Here is a 23103-nt window from a genome sequence, read left to right on the forward strand (position 1 = left end):
ATAAATTGTTTGCTATCTTTCAACTACAATCTTCCAAACCATAGTTGCTATGCCAGTCAAAGTCTTGGCAAAGCCGTGAACAACCAAAAAATAATAATTACGCCACTCACAATCCATACAGATGCTGATTCCCATAGAGAACCTGAAATATTTGTCCTGAATGAGTGAATTTATAATACCAACATAGTTGGTCCATTATTGGACATTTTAGATTTTCCATCCTTGGTTGCCAGCATTTCACCTAGTGTGGTCATTTTCCTACACAGTGGCCTCCACGGTATGCACTAGCGATGCGTCTTGGCAGGTGTGCTATTTACCAAATAATGAGCCCAAACTACCACACTAAGGCGAAACACTGGCAACGAGGGAAGAGTCAGGTGGAAAGATGTTCATGCCCAATAACAAATTAAACAGGTATTCCAGGAATTGTTCCGACAATTGTCTCCGAAACGGTACCCCAAGAATGTTTTAACTAACGAATAAACGTTCAAATGCGTACATTGCGTTGATGTAATTCAAGGAGCCACTTTTCCCGTAGGGTGTTATATGAAGATTGCCATGAAATACGTGAGAATTACGAGCTTTTCTTTAAGAGAACACCTTGAGAATATATGGCATTGCATACTTAATAAAATTGGCGTCCTTCAGCTGGGAAAACAAGTGTCGTTTAAGATAAATTTAACATGCAAAACTCCTACGAATCGTTAGATAACCAGTGCATATTAAGAGGTGACTTGCCATGGCATGAATTATCGATGCCACTATAAGAATTCGTCACGTCGAGAGTGAGTTGAATGGTATGCTTTAAATTAGAAATTTGAAAAGATGCACTACCACATTTATTTTTATTTTCGCTAGGGGCTTTACGTCGCACCGACACAGATAGGTCTTATGGTGACGATGGGATAGGAAAGGCCTAGGAGTTGGAAGGAAGCGGCCGTGGCCTTAATTAAGGTACAGCCCCAGCATTTGCCTGATGTGAACATGGAAAACCACGGAAAACCATTTTCAGGGCTGCCGATAGTGGGATTCGAACCTAATATCTCCCGGATGCAAGCTCACAGCCGCGCGTCTCTAAGCGCACAGGCAACTAGCCCGGTACCACATTTATTACAACGATTAAACGTCCTCCAGATAACGTCACTGAAGAAGACATGGCATTGCATACAAGAAATCAGTGCGTCCCATCATGCAAATGATGAGACCTGAAAAAAAAAACATCTGAAAACTCAGAGTAAAGGGACAGGCCTTTCTACAGCCTGATCCAGCAAACTAAGTACTTCACACAACGGTAATGGCCCTTGACGCGAGGTAATTAAAACACGTGATCTACGAAGAAAACCGATTAAATACACAAACACATTTTTACAAAATGTTGTCTATGCCAAGAGGGAAACAACGGGCGTTCTTTTTAAGTGAGCCATCCCAGGAATTATTGAATGTGCATACCTTTTTAGATATGGAGTACATCAATCCGTGGAGCTGGGAACAGACAATCAAAAGTGAAGTAGGGGGCGTTTGTCAAGTGTGAGAAAATCTATGTTTATTAAGGTCACACTTCCGTATAAAAGACCTACCACAATCATTACAAGCGAAAGCTCTAACTGCAGAATGTGTCAGCATATGCATTTTAAGGGTCCCCTTCTGAGAAAATGCCTTACCACACTCATTACATTTGTTGCGCCGTTCTGTAGTATGAGACAATAAGTGAATTCTAAGTGTTCCCTTATGGGAGAACACTTTACTACATTCCCTACATTCATGCGAACGTTCTTTCGTGTGTGTTAACGAGTGTATTCTAAGTGTTCCCTTCAGAGAAAAAGTTTTCCCACATTCATTACAAATGTATGGACGTTCGCCAGTATGTTTCAGCTTGTGTCTCTTCAGTGTATTGCTTTTAAAAAACGCATTACCACATTCACTGCAAACATGTGGTCGTATCCCAGAATGGGATAAGGAATGTTCCTTTAGAGTTGAATCCCTTGTGAACGCTTTACCGCATTCATTACAGATGTAAGGCCGGAGTTCAGAATGAGATAATACATGTATATTTAGATCACGCTTACGAAGAAAGGACTTAGGACATTGAAGACATTCGTAACCCTTTATTCCATTGTGTACCAACATGTGCCTTTTCAGGTAGATTTTCTTCGAGAAAGCTTTGCTACATTCAGTACATTCGAAAGGGCGTTCTTCTGAGTACGCTGAAGATTGTCGATCTACCACATCGTTTGTTTGAAATGACCTAATAAAATGGTAAGGCCGTTTGCCAGCATCAGTACGCGATTGACACTTCAGTGAACATACAGTGTTGGGTGTCTTGCAGTAACCATTGCATGATAACACAGGACCTCTGCTCAGTTCTGCATTCTCCATGCTGAAATTAAAAAACATATTACCATTTCTGACTAGTGCAAGAATTCAGAATAAATTCCAGAAGTAAATTCATTATAGGGTGTATATATATTTTTTACTCTTTTATAAGGTAACATTTTTACAATTCGAACATCTGAATAGTCTAACTCTATAGTGAGTTCAATGACGGGCATTACAATGAGTTTACGTGATGTCGCTTAAGAGCGAAAGTAAAAATGGAAAAAAAGCTATTTCATGCATAACCGATGTGGAAACGTCTCAAATGCCCTTTAATATTACTTAGACTTGCCACCCCTAAAAACATGATCTTTACCCCTTGAAAATTACTGTATGACCATACAAAAGGACACCGATGTCTCCACACCAGCAAGTACACCAAGTCCTTAATTAAGGCACATTGATGTCATTGGATTCTGTGGGGTTTGAACTCACCGCACAGAGAGATTGAAAGTTCTCCAATATAAACAACAATAAATTTAAATTACATGTAATGAATTTCATCTTGGTCCGTGGTGGAATTATTACACGTAGCAAATTCCAACTTGTAATTTTGAGAAGTTCTACATTGCCATGTCATTTAAATCCTATGATTTTCCTTAGATCTAAGTAACATTAATTAATTATAAACTTAGTTGGTACGTGTGTCATTTCTATGATGTCCAACATATAAAACATCTTCAGTCCATATCTTGATTTGCAATTAAAGTATGCACAAAAATGCACGTTACATTAGTGAAACGTAATTAATAGACATTATAAGCTTGTCCTGGACAAGATGAAAGGTCTAATTATCTAAAGGGTCTGGTGTTTATTCATTGCCACTACTTGACGTATCTTGATGAAATGTGAGTTATACATAAAATACCACTTGGAAAATTATCCCAAGACAAAGGGGTCTAAGTTTCTTGATAAATAAATGAAGTAGACTTGTCATCATCATTAGTCGTTGTGCTCATTACTGAGCGTCGTGACCTCATAACTCCATCATTTCCTTGTTGCAACCTTGACAAGATGTCTCCATCCAGAGCGGTTTTCACATTTCGTTAGTATGACCTGAAGTGGTAGCCCAGTGATCTTCTTCGCCTGATCTATCCATCTGCTTGCTGTTCTTCCTCGTGGTCTACTGCCTTCAATTTTGCCTTGTAAAATTACCTTTTCCAAGTTCTCTCCGACTCGTCTCAAAATGTGGCCAAGGAACTGGAGGTAACGTTCACTCACACGGGAAGATAGACGTTTCTTGATGCAGAGTTCTTCCAGAATGGAAACATTAGTTCTTTTTTCTGTCCAGGATACACGTAGCATTCTCCGCCAACACCACATCTCAAAGGCATCAATGCGCTTTCTGTCTTTAGCATTCACGGTCCAGGTCTCACAGCCGTACAAAAAGACGGAGAACACTAGTGATTCTACCAAGCGCATCTACGTGGCTTTTGATATTGCCCGGTTCTGCCAGATCTTAGTAAGTTTAACCCTTGCAGCACGACCTAAGACAATACGTCTTTTTACCTCTTTATCACAGTTTCCCGTGTCGTTGATGACAGACCCCAAGTATACAAATTCCTTAACTATATCCAGGTCTTTTAGGTATCCCGTAAGTTGGATTTCACCTTGCCGATCAACTACCATTAGTTTGGTCTTTTTTATATTTATCTCTAGACCATACTGAAGACTAGTGTTCTTCACCCTTACAAGCAAGTCATGAAGTTCCTCTTCACTACCAGCGATGAGGGTAGTGTCATCTGCAAAGCGTAGGTTATTAATTTTTCTGCCACCAATCGAAATTCCACCATTCCAGCCATTGAGAGCTCTTTTGATGACACACTCTGCATAGATGTTGTAGAGTTGAGGTGATAATATACAACCTTGCCTTACTCCATTCGTCACATTGAAAATGCCTGAGAGATCACCATCTACCTTTATGGTTGCTGCGTGGTTTTTATACAGGCTTTTCAGTAACGATATTAAGTGCAGTGGAACCCCAAATTCCTTTAGCACCTGCCACAACTTGTCCCACATAACACAATCAAAGGCCTTTTTGTAGTCCAGGAAGCAAATAAAGGCAGGGACACAAAACTCGCGACATTTCTCAATTATCTGTCTCATGTTCAAGATAGACTCTCGTGTTCCTTTACCTGCAACAAAGCCTGCTTGTTCTGCGGATATCTGAGGTTGCAGGAATGGTTTTAGGCGTAGATTTATTATGTAGAGCAGAACTTTGCTTGCATGGGATATTAATGCGATAGTACGATAATTGGAACAATCCCTTATAGACCCCTTTTTGTGAAGAGGGATTAGTATTGATGTTGTCCAGTCCTTGGGCCATTCACCAGTTTTCCACACCATATTACATACCAAATGTAAAACACGCATGCCCTCCTCCCCCATCACTTTCAGCATTTCTCCCGAAATACCATCCATACCTGGGGCTTTGTTGTTCTTCAAATGATTGACAGCGTTCACAATTTCAGTTAATAAAATATCAGGTTCTTCTTCATACCTCAAAGAATTTTCCTGTTCGGCAGAATTATTTCCTTTGCAATACAGCATTTCACAGTATTGTTTCCACCTCTCTATTGCTTTGTTCTTATCAGTAATGAGGTTGCCATCTTCATCTTCAATCACCCATGTGCGTGGTTTGAACTCATGGGTAATGCTGTTGACTTCTTTACATTCAATACTTGATGAGAATGGAAAATTTTGAACACAATCAGTCCATTTCATCAGGCAAGAAATTCCCCCTTTTCCATTCACATCAAGTGTCGACTGTCACAAAAATTAACATAGTTGTACACTGTTGCTTCACTTATTTATCATGAAACTATAATATCTCTTTGTCTTCAGGTAAATTCCCAAATGGTATCAATGAATCACCCAATCAATCAGTCAATCAATCACTACTGATCTGCATTTAGGGTAGTCGTCCAGGTGGCAGATTCCATATATAGTAGCCTCCGTGTAAGGACGTACCCTAAGGGTGCAACCTTACCCTTTCTCCCCTGTAATATTAAGGTACCGGTATTGATTTATAGTTACTTTTCTTGCTGTTGGGTCCTTTTCAGTGTCGGTAACCATACAGTTTAGGGACCCTACTTGCCGATATGACGTCTTACATTTACCATTAATCTGGCACGTTGGCAACGTTCAGTTGCAGTTCTAGCGTGAATTACGTATTACCACTCTATTACTGTTAAAATCACTAGCGATACATTTGCGAGAATATTTAAAGCACATTTTCTTTTTCTGTGGGATTGTAAATCTATTTGGCTAATACCAGGTAAGGAGAATTGTGGCATGTTCGGATAATGCATTTAATAACATAGTTTGTGTGAAATGATGAACACATCATTTTATTAATTACGTTTCCATTTCATCCCATACTTATGTACACAATTCGAATGAGAATGTTTAAGAAGGAAGAAAAATCTGCAAGAATTCCTCCGAAAAGGAAAGCAACACTACGTGCTTTACAAAAATCAATTCAGAGATTGCTACGAGGTATTGGAAATGGAAGACGACGAGTTATCACTCATAGTGATATCGACCTTATGACAAGAGTTTCACAATTAATTGGGGGTAAGTGTTCATTTAAATTTAAATTTTGTTTCTATGATAAGATTCTGACAGTGAGAATCAGTTGAAATGGAAAATATTTCGTTATGAACCTAACCTAACCTAAACATGTCTTGTCTCGACGTAGGTACGGTTTACAAACCCAGCCTTCGTGTATTCTTATTGACTTACGGCATATGTGTATGTAATATATTTGCTCATGTGTATTATTACAACGTGGTTCCATTTCAGATTTCTAATCTGTTTACTAGGTAATATCTGCCATGGGCGACTGTCCTAAACGCAGATCAGTGATGATTGATTGATTGATTGATTGATTCAAATCGGATGTAGAAAGTGGCATTTTAACTTACAGCTTCAATCTGCATTTAGGGCAATGGCAGATTCCCCATCTGTTGTTTCACTGTGTTCTATCAGTGGTTCTTGAATTTGACTTCACCACTGTTAAGGGGTCTGTTGGTTATGAAAAAGACCTGTAGTTATTCACTCTAGGCCAACGATTAACTTTAGAGATGCACTTCAATTATAACTTCTCCAGTATGTGTTCATGTAATATTACTGGATATTGGTATCAGCAAATTACTTATAGGCCTATTTATTAGGATCATTCTGTACTGACAATCTCCTCCTGAATCAGTGCATAACTGACTATTGCACACCTTCTAAGCTTCCTATTTCTTAGTGCTTGATATACGTTTGGTATTCGTAGCAGTTACATTTCTTCTAAAGTATTAAACATTAGAGTTTATAGTAATATCATTAATACAAGTGACCATGGACTTCTAGTTTAGATATACCATATTGATGTTAAACCACTATCAATATACTAGATACACTAATACATGATAAATTTTAGCATAGAGTTGTGTAAGTAGCAATTCATTAACTTCATCATCAGGTGACTGTTGCATTGTAATTGCTTTCACTTAAAATCAGACATCTTTTTCAATCATTCAACAAAAATAACAATTTTTGTCTGTTAATATCCCTGTAGAAGGTGGTTTCATATTTTTAGGGAAAAGATGAAACAACTTCATGCTAAAACACAAAATTCTTACAGGTGCTGATTTGATATTTGCCACAGATTTGAAGAGAAGTCAAGATTATCATGGTGCTAACAGTGAGAAAACTCAGATGTGGGTGGAAACACAATTAATCATAGGATTAAGAAATATAGGACCCTGTGTATTGTGATGGATAATGTAGCATACCATTGTAAGCTTGTGGAGCATTAACCGACAATGAAATGAAGGATCAATTAGTGGTAATTATAATAGACTGAATATTTTCTACTACTGAATTATATTTAATGTTGTTACAGAATTTTATTTTTATTTTTCCTTTAATTTATAATCATGGTGAGGCAGAATTGGGGTGGCTCCACCACAAAACTCAACAAAAGATGAGCTGCAAAAGATGTGTCATATGAATCAAAGTCATTTAAAGAGGTACAGTAGCATCCAAACATAACTTTAGGTAGGCTAATGTTGTTTATTTTCATGTATGCATAACAATATTTCTCTTCTTTTTAACCAGGTATATTGTTGATGAGATTCTGCACAATGAAGGCCATGTTATGAATCAGAGGAGGAAGAAGAAGAAAGCTGAGGAGTTAGTCTTACTGCTGTAAGAGCTATTGCATGAGATTAAGGGTTTTCCAACTTTGCTGGGAAATAATACATTTCTAATTGCCCTGTCCTTTCGGATATAACAGCATTACATTTGAAAATTGTAGGGAAGGTGAACAAGATATATTTAAACTTTGAGAGACACTGAATATTCTAGGTATCTGGTCCTGTTTGTGTGCTCTGATCAAAATTTATCACGTTATTATGCATGTGTCTAGTTTTTTTTGTACAAGTTGCTTTACGTCACACCAACATAAATAGGTTTTATGGTATGATGTGACAGGAAAGGGCTAGGAGTGGGAAGGAAGTGGCCGTGCCCTAATTAAGGTACAGCCCCAGCATTTTCCTGGTATGAAAATGGGAAACCACGGAAAGGCACTTTCAGGGCTGCCGACATTGGGGTTCAAACCCACTATCAAGCAAATAGGCCTAATGGATACTGGCCGCACTTAAGCAACGGCAGCTATCGAGCTCGGTGCATCTAGAATGGTGGTGTTTGGATTGCCCGATATATAAATTTACAACTACACCATCAATACCGCGTAACTAACTCGTTCCTTACCAACCTCAGTGCTCTTCTCGAATCGAATCTGCATTTAGGGCAGTCGCCCAGGTGGCAGATTCCCTATCTTTAGTCCAAATGCACTCATTTTTGCCAGTAGTCTCCCATGATCCACCCAATCAAATGCTTTAGGCAGGTCAATCGCAATACAGTCCATTTGACCTCCTGAATCCAAGATATCTGCTATATCTTGCTGGAATCCTACAAGTTGAGCTTCAGTGGAATAATCTTTCCTACACTCGAACTGCCTTCTATCAAACCAGTTATTAATTTTGCAAACATGTCTAAGATAATCAGAAAGAATGCCTTCCCAAAGCTTACATGCAACACATGTCAAGCTTACTGGCCTGTAATTTTCAGCTTTATGTCCATCACCCTTACCTTTATACACAGGGGCTACTATAACAACTCTCCATTCATTTGGTATAGCTCCTTCATGCAAACAATGATCAAATAAGTACTTCAGATATGCTACTATACCCCCACCCCTTGTCTTTAGTATATCTCCCAAAACCTTATCAATTCCAGCTGCTTTTCTAGTTTTCAACTTTTGCATCTTACTGTAAATGTCATTGTTATCATATGTAAATTTTTATACTCCTTTAGTATTAGTCACCTCCTCTAAACCAATAGAGTCTAGTCAAAAAACACCATTACTAAAATATACAGCATCCATAACACATTTTACATGTATAAAAATACACTGTGGTGTTAAATTGAGATCTGTTGTTAATGGACTATACTGTAGTTGAAAAATCTTAATATTGTATGTAGTAACACATAAAGTATAGGTTAGTGTTTGTTAAAATACAATACAATTGTCAATCAATTACCTGAGAACAAGCCAAAAAATATATGTTCATCACTTTTGCTGAAGGCTGCGGTTCCTATTAGATTGGACTAATTTTGAGGGGGAACATTTCTTCAAAGTTTTGCAAGCTGAATGTTGGGCTTGTTTTCATAAAGACATTAAAAATGATGGAGTATCATCGTTATTCTAGCATCAGCCTGGTCAGCCTGCGTGCCACCTAACTGCATGGTGAAAGAAAGATGTACCATGCTACTCTGAAAGGAATAAATTTAATCTTATTCCCTCCCTATAATCCGAATGTTCCTGTCATCTGCATGAACAACGACTTGCCGATACATTTCAGCAATATCTGCAGTGAAGGCAAAGGTATGCATTCTAAAACTTAGAATAACAGAGTAAAGATCCTCTTGTATTGTCGTTCCAACCATTACCATATCATTCAATGAAATACTGTTAGATATTTTAGCAGATGTAAGAAATACAACCCTTGTTTTTGTAGGTGAGCTACTAAGCTTAAAAACTGGATGATAGGGTAGATAATAGATTCCACCTTCATTCCCTGACCTTAACCATTTGCCCCATGGCCTCTCACTCATGAAGAAAGTTAGTACTCGTGCTTAAGTGAGGTCTGCCTACTGAAACGCAGTTCTAGTTTAGTTAGTCTTGACATGGCATGATTGTAGGAGTTTCCCAGAACCTCAGGTTTATGCTGGAGGGATAAGCGTAGGCTACTTGTGTTTTCTTTCTTTTTTTTGTGGTTCCCTAATTTTCATTTCAGGCTAATGCTGTGATTGTACCTTTATAAAGGCAACAACCGCTTATTTTCATTTTAAGTCCTAGCCCTCTTTCTTATCCCATTCTTGCCTTACAACCTGTTTTCATGTAATTTAAGCCAATATATATGTAAAAATCTGGTGATGTTATTTGACTCATTAGCATCCCTCTACCTTTCCTGGGTTTCCTTAATGTTGTAAGCTTGAGATACACCAAGTTGCAAGCTGAAAATATGTTTAAAATGCCCCCATTCCCTACTGCTTATTGAAGAAAGAAGACAACATCCAAGCAAAAGAAAGGACACCGGGCTGAGTGCCACGGACGGCTGAGGCACTGGCCTTCTGACCTCAACTTGGCAGGTTCGATCCTGGCTCGGTCCGGTGGTATTTGAAGGTACTCAAATACATCAGTCTCATGTCCATAGATTTACTGGCACGTAAAAGAACTCCTGCAGGTCAAAATTCTGCCACCTTGGCGCCTCCAAAAAACGTAAAAGTACTTCGAGGGATGTAAAACTATCAGCATTATTATTAAAAGGAAGGAGAGATATGACCTATGTGCTAAGTCCTTGAACTTATAGAAAATGCAATGTATTATACAATCTAGATTCTTTCTGCCTTTCCCCTCCCCCCTCCCAGTCCCTTTAAAAATACAGTTTTAGTAATGTGTACATCAGAATAAAGGCAGGAAATGTTTAAAATTAATTTAAGCGAGTGAAGGAGAGAATGAATGACTAGCTCAGTTTGGTGGGTTCGAGTCCGGTGGTATCTGAAAGTGCTCAAATATGCCAGTCTCATATCTAGATCTGCTGGTACATAAAATAACTCTTGCAGGACGAAATTCTGGCACCTTGGTGTATATGAAAATGATAGAAGTATATAGTAGAACTAATATTCAATTCTGTAGTGAGCTTGAAAGCTGACCTAATTTCCGTTCATGTAGCTTGGCACATTAGTGTTCCTATATGGTGGGTTCGAGTCCGGCGGTATTTAAAAGTGCTCAAATACGCCAGTCTCATGTCTAGATCTACCGGTACATGAAATAACTCTTGCGGGACGAAATTTTGGCAGTAGAACTTATAACATTATTATTTTCAAATCCGCAGTGAACTTGAAAGCTGACCTAATTTCTGTTCATGGAGCTTGGTAATTAGTACTCCTATATGTTTCCTGGATAACCTTGAAGATATAACCAGCCTGTAACTTTCGAAAATCACACTGCAAAGACTTATTAAATAAATTACATCGTTTAACATGCCCCTCTTTTCAAGAATATGGTTATAGTACGCCTACTTTATATCAAAATACAGATATATGTAACATTAATTTGAGTGAGGAAATGTGTTTATTTCCTTAATAATTCCTCACTGAGCATGGAAACCGACTTAATTATGAATATCTTGATTTATTTCATCTTAACTTTTATCATTTACTAGGGTAGGGGAACATTCATGGTATCGGTGTTTACATTGAGGTTAGTTCGTTATGGTTATGTCTGGTGATTTTAATATGTAACCAGGCAGGTTGGCAGCAGTGATCAGCCATTAAAAAAAGAGAAATGAAGAGCACAGGGCAGCGATATTTACTTTCTGGGGTATTGCCTTATGTGGCGATTACTATATGTTGTTTTCCTAGCTAATTCCTAAGTGATTGAGAAGCAATTGGAAATTTATTGAACATCTCCCTTGGTATGTTATTCCAATCCCTAACTCCCTTTCCCATAAAAGCATATTTGCCCCAATTTGTCCACTTGAATTCTAACTTTATCTTCATATAGTGATCTTTGCTACTTTTATTCATCTAGTTATGTCATTTCATGCCATCTCTCCACTGACAGCTTATTACAAGTTATAAATCTCATCATTAGGTCCATATTAAGCAACATATAACTTTCTGAAAGAATGCTTCTTGAGGGTCTATCTCTTCAATATATTATGTTTTATTAATTTACATAAATCTTGTTTCATCATGAACATGATTGAAGTGAGACATGTTTTGCCTATTTTTTAAGCACCTTCAGCAACTACTCCTAAAATCTAAGATCAAAACTGGTAAGATCCTAGGCTTTGTTTATGACAAAATGTTTAAAATAACTGGGCTAACATGAATTGCTCTGTCTAAAAAGTTTTTACATGCTATATATCTTATAGAAACATCTGACTGACATGAACTGCCATCACTAAATTTTACACTATTGAGATTCTTCCACCGTTTTGATACTTTATTTTTTAAAGTATCAAGTATCAAAACGGTGGAAGAATCTCAAGAGTGTAAAATTTAGTGATTAAATTTTGATACGGAAAATGAAGCTGATTACTTGGAAATGAATTGCCATGCCTAACAAATTATGATTACATATAGTATACATAAAATATCCATCTAACATGAATTGCTCTGTCTAAAATGTTGTGCTTATAGCTTACTATACATTTTATAATAACATCCTTGACATGATTGTTGCACTTTAAAACTCGATTATGTATTATTTCATTCCAGTGTTACTTATCATGATGTTGGGCTTGGTCTGGACAGGGGCCACACCCGTCCTTGATGTGAAGTTCCTGACGTTCTAGAATTTCTCGAATTTCTAGGTGCACAAGGTGCAGGGTTCGATCTCACACAAGAATACTGAGAGGTGAGGCATGTTGAACACACAAGTCCCCCGTATGGTATTCAACTCACTTGTTTCCATTGTTGAATAAATAATTTTTGTTTTAAATACTGCACTGATTCATTATAAGTGGGATACGTCAAATGTTAATGAAATTGACACTTGAATCTCTGACTCAAACACTTCGCTGAATCACAAAGGTCCATGAAATTAACACTTGAAAAGAGAACAACTGAACTGAGTAACCGATCACACAATGCATGTCGGCCGAATTGATACTTGGGAAAATTATATACAAATTTACAAGGTCAAGTTCGTGATTCAAGCCTGGTACGACAGTTTGAAATATTCTGTTAGATCGCTAACTTGTGTTATCACTGTTCCTAACTGACTGGCTTGTCCGACTCATTAGCTGAACGGTGAGCATACTGGCCTTTGGTTCAGAGGGTCCCAGGTTCGATTCCCAGCCGGGTCAGGGATTTTAACCTTAATTGGTTAATTCCAATGGCACGGGGGCTGAGTGTATGTGTTGTCTCCATCATCATTTCATCCTCATCACGGCGCGCAGGTCGCCTACGGGTGTCAAATAGAAAGACCTGCACCTGGCGAGCCGAACCCGTCCTGGGATATCCCGGCACTAAAAGCCATACGACATTTCACTGACTGGCTTCATCAATTTTATGATTGGAACACAACATTGAACATAATATTTAAAGTTCGTGCAAGTTCAGGTCATAATGACATGTTTGTTGGAGAATGTTCTACACTGTCTGTGATTATGTTCACTCAAGACTGTTCAACACTGTCTACAAAAAATTATTAAAGTTTAACTGCACTTGAAGAATGTTTAACTCTGTCCATGAATAATTATTACGAAGTAGAAACTATATTCTTAACCCCTTAAGCGGGGAGCTCGGTACTCCCTGGTGGGGAGTATTTATCCTGATTGAAGAAAATATTTATTTACTTGATTAAAAAAGTGACACACATGGACTATATTATTGTACACTATGGACAATATTTACAGTATTCACAGTCAGCACCGTGTTATACCTCTAACAGTTGTTCATTACGATACACACGGAAACAGATCAGGTTATATAAACTGTCTCAGCTTTGCATAATTTGTATGATTCCTTTCCGAAACATGATGGTTTTTCTGGTATGTATGGTTCACAACAACCGACACTTTGCAATCAGAGGTATTAGCTTCGGAAAATTTTGCCAACAGATGGACAAATACTGCAGTTATCTTGTACATTTTCTGAGGAATTTGTCCATTATTCACCTCATTGTCAGAGATATGTAAAATGCTGTGGAGAAAAATATAATAATAATAATAATAATAATAATAATAATGTTATTGGCTTTACATCCCACTAACTACTTTTACAGCTTTCAGAAATGCTGAAGTGCCAAAATTTTGCCCCATAGGAGTTCTTTTGCATGCCAGTAAATCTACTGACAAGAGGCTGACATATTTGAGCACCTTCAGATACCACCGGTCTGACGTAGAATCGAACTTGCCAAGTTGGGGTCAGAAGGCCGACCAGCGCCTCAACCATCTGGGCCACTCAGCCCGGCGAGGAAAAATCTCTTCTGTGATATCAACTCATAGAAAATAGGTGTAGTAAACAATTTATTGCAAGAAATACAGTGTCCTAATGTCAGTTTCAGTAGAATCCCCTGCAGTAACAGTATGGCCACAAGAAGCTTTATTTCGTCCTTATTTGCTCTGACCCAGTCTTGATCTCGATTCCATTTCATCTTACTAAACTGGTTTTTACGTGTGATTTCTTGCTAGGCATCATTTGTCTGTTCAGCTGTGTTCTGGCATATGTCATTATAAAAAAGTAATTAAAATATTTTGCTTGTTTTTGTTTTACCTAGAAACTCTCCGTTTACATCACGATGGAATTTTGGATCAATGCGGGACCTTCTTTATCCATTTTCAGTAAAAGTTGATGAAGAACTAGCACTGGTTGGATTGTAATCAGTATTATTGTAATCACTGTCATTGTCATGATCGCTACTTGAACTGGAATCGAACATGTGTTGTCTTTTTCGCGACTGCTGAACATTTGCATCAGCTGGATCCGAAACCGGTACATTCAAGCATGCAGTACTTATTCCAGGCAAGTTCCTGTCACTTACGAATTCCCCTTCGGCAGAACTTACTGCACTATGATCACTATTCCCTCCACTAAATTCCAAGATTTTGTTTATCATGGCTAGTAAATTATCTTCATCTAACGGTGGGGGCCGGTAATTCCTTCTAGACATTTTAGCAGAAAAACTTCAGAAAAAAAAAGATTGAATAGAACCCTGGTCTCTGCAGTTTGGACACAAATCATGAATTGTGCCTGTATTACGGATACATACGATAATAAATATTGTGTAACTCACGGTAAACACACACTCCAGTTGTGAAGGAAGAACACAAGACTGGGGATAATACATCAGGTCACAGTTCTAAAATGTTATCAGAGAGGTCTGTTCAGTATCACAATCTCTAGAAATCCCTCCTACAGCAATATTACTGTATCAAGGGATGATTAGGCGATGAGCTAAAGCTTCAGTGCGAGGCTATTGGGCTTTAGGTCGTTCTTGCCCGGACGTAAGTTACGTTCTTTATGATGCAACTCATGGATGACACATTGGTATTGGAAGAACATAGTTGAAAAAATTCACATACAGGGCAGACTCATCCAGAATACGCTGCTGAAAAAGAAATAAACCTCAGCAGGCAGGCAAATGAGAAAAAGAAATAATTTGAATTGGCGGATATATCTGCGTTCCCCACCGTGCAAGCGAATAGTAGCTGCGGATATCGCCGCATCGCCCACTGAAGGGTTAAATGTGTCACTGAAAAAATCATATGTTCTCTTGGAACTTCACAAGAAGAAAACACAAGTTCAAATATGGCATTAATATTTCATGTCTCCACAGTTTGTACGAAAACACAGGTTCAAATATGACACTCAGAAATATTCTATGTTCCTACAATCTGTTATGACAACACAAATTCAATATGACATAAGGAAGAATTACAACACTTGGAGAAATTGTAGCAATTGGAACAAATTCTATGTTCCTTTCAAACACCACTGCTTGTAAAGAAAATACAAGTCCTAATATGGCACTTCCACTGGAACCGAGCACTAGAGATTCAGAGTATCGCGCCACCAAAATTCAGAGTCCCGACTGGACATAGGTTCGGTCTTCCGCATTTGTAGAGCTCCACCCATCACCCGTATCGCAGAGACGGTGGCGTATTACTGCCTGTCTATAGCCTAGACTGCCTTGCTGTTATACGTGGAGGCAATGAAACATATCAAAACATGGATATTATAAACCTTTATAACTCCTAAAGCACACAGTAGATTTGTTCAAGAATTTGATAGTTTGCAGCTGTTATCATAGCCTCAATGTTGGCGGTGCAAAAATAATTGTCTCTTAACTCCAGATAAACTTTACAGATGGGTCATAACATCACCATATATGGTCATGCTCGCTGCGTAAAGCCAGTCCAAGCCGGCCACGTCATTGCTGTGTGCGTCAGCGGAGTTCGGCGGGCTTGCCTATCCTTCACCTCGTCTCGTGCGAAGTTTAACTCTCATACTTCAAACTCGTTTTCACGTAGCGGTGTTTCCAGTACAATATCTTGCTGTGAACCTACAAGGTGAGCTTCAGTAGAATAACCTTTCCTAAACCTGAACTGCCTTCCATCGAACCAGTTATTAATTTTGCAAACATGTCTAATACAATCAGAAAGAATGATTTTCCAAAGCTTACATATAATGCATGTCAAACTGATTGGCCTGTAATTTTGAACTTTATGTCTACCACTCCTTCCTTTATACACAGGGGCTACTATAGCAACTCTCCATTCATTTGGTGAGCTCCTTCATGCAAACAATAATGGAATAAGTACCTCAGATATGGTATTATATCCTAACCCACTGTCTTTAGCACATCCCCCAAAATCCTATAAATTCCACCTGCTTTTCTAGCTTTCAACTTTTGCATGTTATTCAAAATATAATTGCTATCATTGGCAAAGTTTAATACTTCTTTATTATTAGTCACCATCTCTATCAGGACATTATTCTTGTAACCAACAATCTTTACATACTGCTGACCAAATATTTCTCACATACATACTCCCCATGTTCATTAATGATTCCTGGAATGTCCTTCTTGGAACCTGTTTCTGCCTTGTAACCTTTTCATGTTATTCACAGCTGACTTCTTTGCTAGATTCAATCTGCTAGTAAGTTCCTTCAATTTCTCCTGACTTCCACAGCCATTTCTAACTCTATTCCTTTCCAAATTTCACCTCCTTCTTAAGTCTCCTTATGTGTCTGTTATAATATAGTGGGTCTTTACCATTTCTTACCACATTTATAGGTACAAACCTCTTACCTCATTCCTCAACAATTGCTTTAAGCCCATCCAGGGTATGTTCACATTTTTATTTACCATTTCCTACTGATCATACTTACTTTTTAAAAAGTATTTTACGAATAATGCATCTTTCACATCAAGAGATATCATATAGTGATAAGGAAGAAAAAACCAAAGACTCTTTCGATATTTAGATCTTTCGGGTGTTAATTGTGTTTTACTTATGTAACCCATATTTTTTTTGCACATTTTGATTGTAAATCAAGGTCATGGCTGCAGACGTTTTGTATTTAAAATGAAACATGCACCGACTAATTTTAAAATTAAATATTGTTATTTTCATCTAAGAAAATTCGTAAAGTGGTGGAAAGGCTGAACTTGTCAAACTTACAAGTTGAAATTTGTTACACAGGATGAAGCAAAATTCGCACACTCGGGTGTTGCAGCGCTACTCCTCACATGCCAGCAATAAAAAAATGTCTCTCACAAACTTGCATTCTGAGAGTGTATCTGGCAGAAAAATGAGGTTGAAGAGTGGCAATCTGGCAACACTGTAACCACATGTAGGGTAACTACGTTTGTCAGTACATATTAGTCGTGCTGTACATTCAGTGCAGTGGTTAGAGTTTTGGATTAGCATGCAGGAGGTCGAGGGGTTGATCCTGGGTTGAGGCGTATGTTTTTTATTTCGTAAATGTAGTCCAGGTGGTATGGTATCTGGCATCTTAATCGTCAACAGTGATTGCAGCGGGTCCTCTAGAAACCATTTGTACTTACATACTACTTTCAATGAAATGGAAAAACAATTGTTTTTATTGGTCAGCTTTGAAAGACGCCCTTTCCACGTCGTGGGCGTGAATATTCGCACCACTTCATCTACTAGATGCGAAACCTGTTTTCTTTGTACCCTCCTCCAATGGTCCCATAGATTAGTACGAAGTATTATTCTTGCCTCGTTCAGGTCCAAACTCGGTTACAATTTGTATGTGTTATCACCATGGTCCCACTAATTATGCCTTTCAACATTGCGTCTGGTAACTGCATGCTGTTTAATACGTATCTAAATGCATAATTATTATTATTATTATTATTATTCTATCGATGGGACTGTGGAATCATCACGTCTATTACTTTTAGGGATACAGTGTAATTTGAAACCGACCATTCCACAAGTAGCGGTGTTGGGATGAATCATGCAGAACAATATCTGTCAGAGGGATAATGCGCGTTAGGTGGAACAGCGGGCAGGACTGACGGCGTGTTTATTACATAGTGTATGCGCTGTCCACCAGACAGGGACTATTGGCGAGCAGAGTAACGCGCCCAGAGTCCAACATACATGCATACAGGTATCGAATGTCCTTCTTGTAAACTTCTAAACCAGTGTGGCAGACGTATGGCATACACAAATGATGAATATGTGGATACGCTTCTGGTCCTTGGTGCATCTGATAACCGGGCTGGTGTTGCCGCTTGTGAATATGCTGCTAGATATCCTCATCGACGCCATCCAGATAAAAGTGTGTTTCATCGTCTGGAGCTGCGCCTTCAGGAGTCAGTTTCTCTCCTTCCACCATCGCGTGACAGAGGTCGTCCACGGACTCACCATACACCAGATACTGAGGAAGCTATTCTGGGGGTCATATACCAAGAATCTCAGCCAAGTACACGTAACGTAGCAAGGCAGCTGCGTCTCACAATGCACGGTCATTAACGTGCTGCATGAGCATGGGCTGCACCCCTATCATTATTCTTTCATGCAATACCTGCATCCTGCAGACCGGATCAGCGGATACAATTCTGTGAATTGTCCAACTAAAACTAGGAAGCCAAAGTGACTTCCTGAACACCATACTATGGTCGGATGAAGCAGCATTCACTCGTGAGAGTGTCTTTAATACGCACAATGCCCACCATTGGTGTGAGGTTAACCCGCACGTCACCCGCGACCGAGGATATCAAGTTTGCTTTGGTATCAACGTCACGGCCGGAAATTGGGTGACAGGTGTTTGGGCCCCTACATGTTGCCTCACCGGTTGACTGCACGAAGGTATCGTGCATTCCTCTCAAACAATCTGCCTGATGCGCTGGAAGATGTTCCACTACATGTTCAGCAGAGGATATGGCTCCAACATGATGGTGCACCTCCACACTCTGGAATTAATGTGCAACAGTATTTGGACAGAACATTTCCAGGGAAATGGCTCGGATGTGGAAGACCAGTTGTATGGCCACCGCATCCACCTGACCTAATTCCACTGGATTTCTTCCTGTGGGGACACGTGAAGGAGCACGTGTACTCTACACCGCCGACAAATGTGGAAGAATTGGTAGCGCGTGTTCGTGCTGCTCTTGTTACTGTGGTGGACGCAGCTATGCTGCGAAGGGTCCAGAGCTGTATGGTCCGGCAGGTTGCGCAATGTTGGGACGTGCAGGGAGGTCACTCTGAGCATCTGTTGTTCTTTTTTTTTTTGCTATTTGCTTTACGTCGCACCGACACAGATATGTCTTTTGGCGATGGTGGGATAGGAAAGACCTAGGAATTGGAAGAAAGCAGCCGTGGCCTTAATTAAGGTACAGCCCCAGCATTTGCCTGGTGTGAAAATGGGAAACCACAGAAAACCATCTTCAGGGCTGCCGACAGTGGGGCTCGAACCCACTATCTTCCGATTACTGGATACTGGCCGCACTTAAGCAACTGCAGCTATCGAGCTCGGTCATCTGTTGTTCTCAGGACAACGTATTCTGTTGTGAAGGTCATGCGGTCATTAATATGGATAGTATTATTGCTAATGTGCTACATCTGAGCACTCATAAAAATTACATGTAGTATGTAAATGACAAGTAGTTGTGTTATTGTACTGTGATATCATATTTAGGATCTCAAAAGTGATATTATTTGTGTAGTTATTCTGTCCTATGACAGGTCATTTGTTTCAACTGTCTATTTCTTATGTGTCTAACCACGTATTTCTTGTGTTCAGCATAACAGAATGTTGTAAATGTAGGATACATGTAATCTAAGATATGGTGTCTTACTGTATTACAGTATGTAATGTCCGATGGAAATTAGCAAATAAAAAATGTGCCTTAACCCAGGATCGAACCCTCGACCTCCTGCTTGCTAACCCAAAACTCTATCTACTGCACCAACTGTACAGCACGGCTAAGGCTGAAAACATAGTGAAGCGGGGAGCAAAGCAGAGAGCAGAGCAGCGAGCAAAGCATTTTATTATCAACGCGCCGATGAAGGAGGTTGGTGGTCATAGTGAAGCGGAGGGCAAAGCAGCGAGCAGTGCGCGCCAACACACTTCGCAGTCAGGTAGTGAATGATGGACGGGTTGTTTATGCTGAAAATTCTACATTAATATCTGGCATGTGCTACAAAACGCAGACACCAGTAGAAGTTGCAATGTGCACCCAATAACCCAGTGACGAAAGAGCCTGGTAAGAAATATTAGATTAGCTGTTCTAGATATTCTCGGAATGAGTTGATTTTAGTCTTAAGTTGTTTAGGGCAAGTCAGAGTATTAAATTACAAAATACATTCCTACGTTTCCTCGTGCATATATAAGTCAGTAACGAAACATTCTGATGAGAAATATTATCCGGGAAGCTTGAATGTGTCTCCACACACGCAGCATCTCAATATAAAACGATTACCGGTACCGAAAAAGGCTAACGTAGGCTAAATACCATTTAAATGTTATTCTAAAATATATTTTTAAGCCTTTACTACAGGCCACGTCCGTAGCTGCTGCCCTCGAAGGCCCGGATTATTCTCATAAGCCAAAAATGTAAGATAGCAAGAGGGACGGTATGTGTTTTAAAACAGTACATGCATCTTACCTCCTTTGACGGTGTACCTGATGAGAGCTGCACAACCTCGGAATGAGGACAACGAATGATTTAACTACAGCAGTGACCAAGATGTTAAGCCCCTTTAAACAACAAGCAGCAATCTCTAGGCCTAAAAATGTTTCAACCGCCGGAACTCGGTATTTTCCCTGTCTGGAAAGCCAGCTACTGCTATGGTCAACCGGCTTACGAGAAGTCCTGTAGAAATGCCGCTCCACAACGTGATACTTTAAACATTAGCGTAGTTAGGGACCTACCCTAACAAAACTCACCTCATCTCCTATAGGCGCAAAATGTCAATACACTTTACACTGATATCTCAAAAAGCAATTACGGTAATACAGTACACATTCTGTAATGGGAACAAAGATTCCACAACCTCGCTCTCGGATGAAAAAAAAAAAAGAAAACTACCAGTTATTACCGCACGATTTGAGATGTTACGAATTTTTAACTAACATACTAGTAGAGCAAGTAATAAAAGCTTGTTATATTGGAATTAGTCAAGTTTGTCCAGATTCCTTAAATTTATGGCACGTGTAAAATCATCTAAAAACTACTACAGTAATTTAGTATATCTACATACTTGTTTTCATTTCTGCAGCAACTTCATCCCAAAGCTTATCTAAAACAAAGCGACTGTCGTGTTGTGCGTCCTTTTGGCCCCACAGAGGATTACGAATATAAACAACACCAATTAATTGATCAATATCCATGTTGGATCCAAGGTAAGAGCAGCGAGCAAAGCAGCGAAATCAAATTATTTTGAACGCTCCGCTTTGCTCTCTCCTCGTGATAAAAGTGACGCTCTGCTCTCCGCTGCACTATGCAAGCTCCCACTTGCAAACATGTGTTTGATTTCGCTGCTTTGCTCGCTGCTCTGCTCTCTGCTTTGCTCCCTGCTCCACTATGTTTTCAGCCTAAGATGTGCTGACACAAGTAGTTACTATACATGTGTTTACAGTGTTACCAGACTGCCACTCGTCAACGTCCTTTTTCTGCCGGATATACTCGCAGGACGAACTTTTGTCAGGGACACTTTTTTATTGCTGGCATGTGAGGAATCGCGCTGTGACACCCAAGTGCGTGAATTTCGCTTCACCCTGTATATTATAAATTTTTTTAATGTAAACACATTTCAAATATTCAGACAATAAGTACACAAACACTCTGTTAGACTGGTAAGCTAAAGCAAGTGCATGCATATAAATGCAAAATTTTCATTCACAACAGTTCAATAATCCTGCGTCCAAGAAAAAGCATGAATCAAGCATCATTGGAACAGGCTTCATAATACGAGACTTAAGGAATTCCAACATACGGGTCACATACCCTGAAAAATGTCCCTCAGTGTTATCCTTAGATCCTGAACATTAATGCTCCTATCAGAGGTGACAATAAGAACCCTGAGGTAAAACATATCATCTAGCAGATGCTCGAAGATGAGATCAGAAAGATTCCTGATCACAGCGTCAAGATTCTTGTAGACTAGTTCAATGCCCACCTGTAGAAGGAATGAGTATGTCAAGATGTAACAAGACCTCATACAGTTCATGAGTGCACCACCAACTGTAAGAATATAACTGAACTGCATATGTTGTACAAAAGCGTACAATATCCATGGTCATTCAAAATAATACAATCTTAATCATAGCTTCAACATATAGATAAGTACTCATGGTTCAGCTGAAGATGACCTTATGTAAGGAGTCGAAACCGGTCTTGTAGCATAATAAGTGCAATAAACAAGTACTGATAGGTGGAAATCCTTTCCTATTTCTAATTATTCAAAATAAGTTGATACACCAGATATCCTGACAGTCAACGAACCCTGATGTTGGCTGATATCAGACAGACCAAGTTGCAATTCATGTGAAAGGTAGAAAAGAGATCATGACTGTGAGAGCTTGTAAAGGCTGCACACAAATAAAGATCAGGCTACTTTGAAAACAATGAGAAGCCTGTAATGTAGCCTCATCAAGAACTTATCCTCAGTTTCTCCATGAGAATAAGGAATGCCTTACAAATTGCATGTGCAATGTGCGTACAAGGTGACATCACGTGATGACATGTGCTGTGGCTTGGTAGGCAAGACATAATGCTCTGATGGCACAGAATGCATTCTCAAATAACAAGAGGAGGTGATACGTGCCTACAATGTGGTCATGATGATGGCACAGATGGAGGAACTCACACAGACATCCTGCTAGTGGAACCCAGACTGTTGATCACCGAATAAGGACTCTACCTCACCAGGATGCTCGTCCCTGCACAAAAGATTGTGCTGGTACAAACACTGAATTTGATATCACCGGATCACTGGATACAGAGACGGACCGAGATTGGGACGTGTAGGCCCCGGACATGGTTTCAGGAGCCCACCAGTTCTTAACTGTGAACCTGAAATCTAGGTAATGGCAAGTGGCACTCCATCAGGTAGGCAAGGGATTACGCATGATGCCAGCTTTGTGTATCTGGATGACATCATCTCAGTGGGGTGCACAATC

At 39.3% G+C, this 23103-nt stretch overlaps 1 protein-coding gene across 1 annotated transcript in view; it reads right to left on the reverse strand.

Moving 5' to 3' along the window:
• Positions 1–1187: 1187 nt before the first annotated feature.
• The window catches only part of LOC136866941 (uncharacterized), a 66774-nt gene continuing 44858 nt past the window's right edge, over positions 1188–23103 (reverse strand). The window contains exons 5-6 of the mRNA XM_068226776.1: positions 2308–2377; positions 1188–1205 (exon numbers count right to left, since the gene is read on the reverse strand). Of these exons, the coding sequence (XP_068082877.1) occupies positions 1188–1205; positions 2308–2377 (88 nt within the window). The remainder of the gene's footprint in view (positions 1206–2307; positions 2378–23103) is intronic.

The sequence above is a fragment of the Anabrus simplex genome, chromosome 3, assembly GCF_040414725.1.
Source record: "Anabrus simplex isolate iqAnaSimp1 chromosome 3, ASM4041472v1, whole genome shotgun sequence".
In the NCBI taxonomy this organism is placed as follows: domain Eukaryota; kingdom Metazoa; phylum Arthropoda; class Insecta; order Orthoptera; family Tettigoniidae; genus Anabrus; species Anabrus simplex.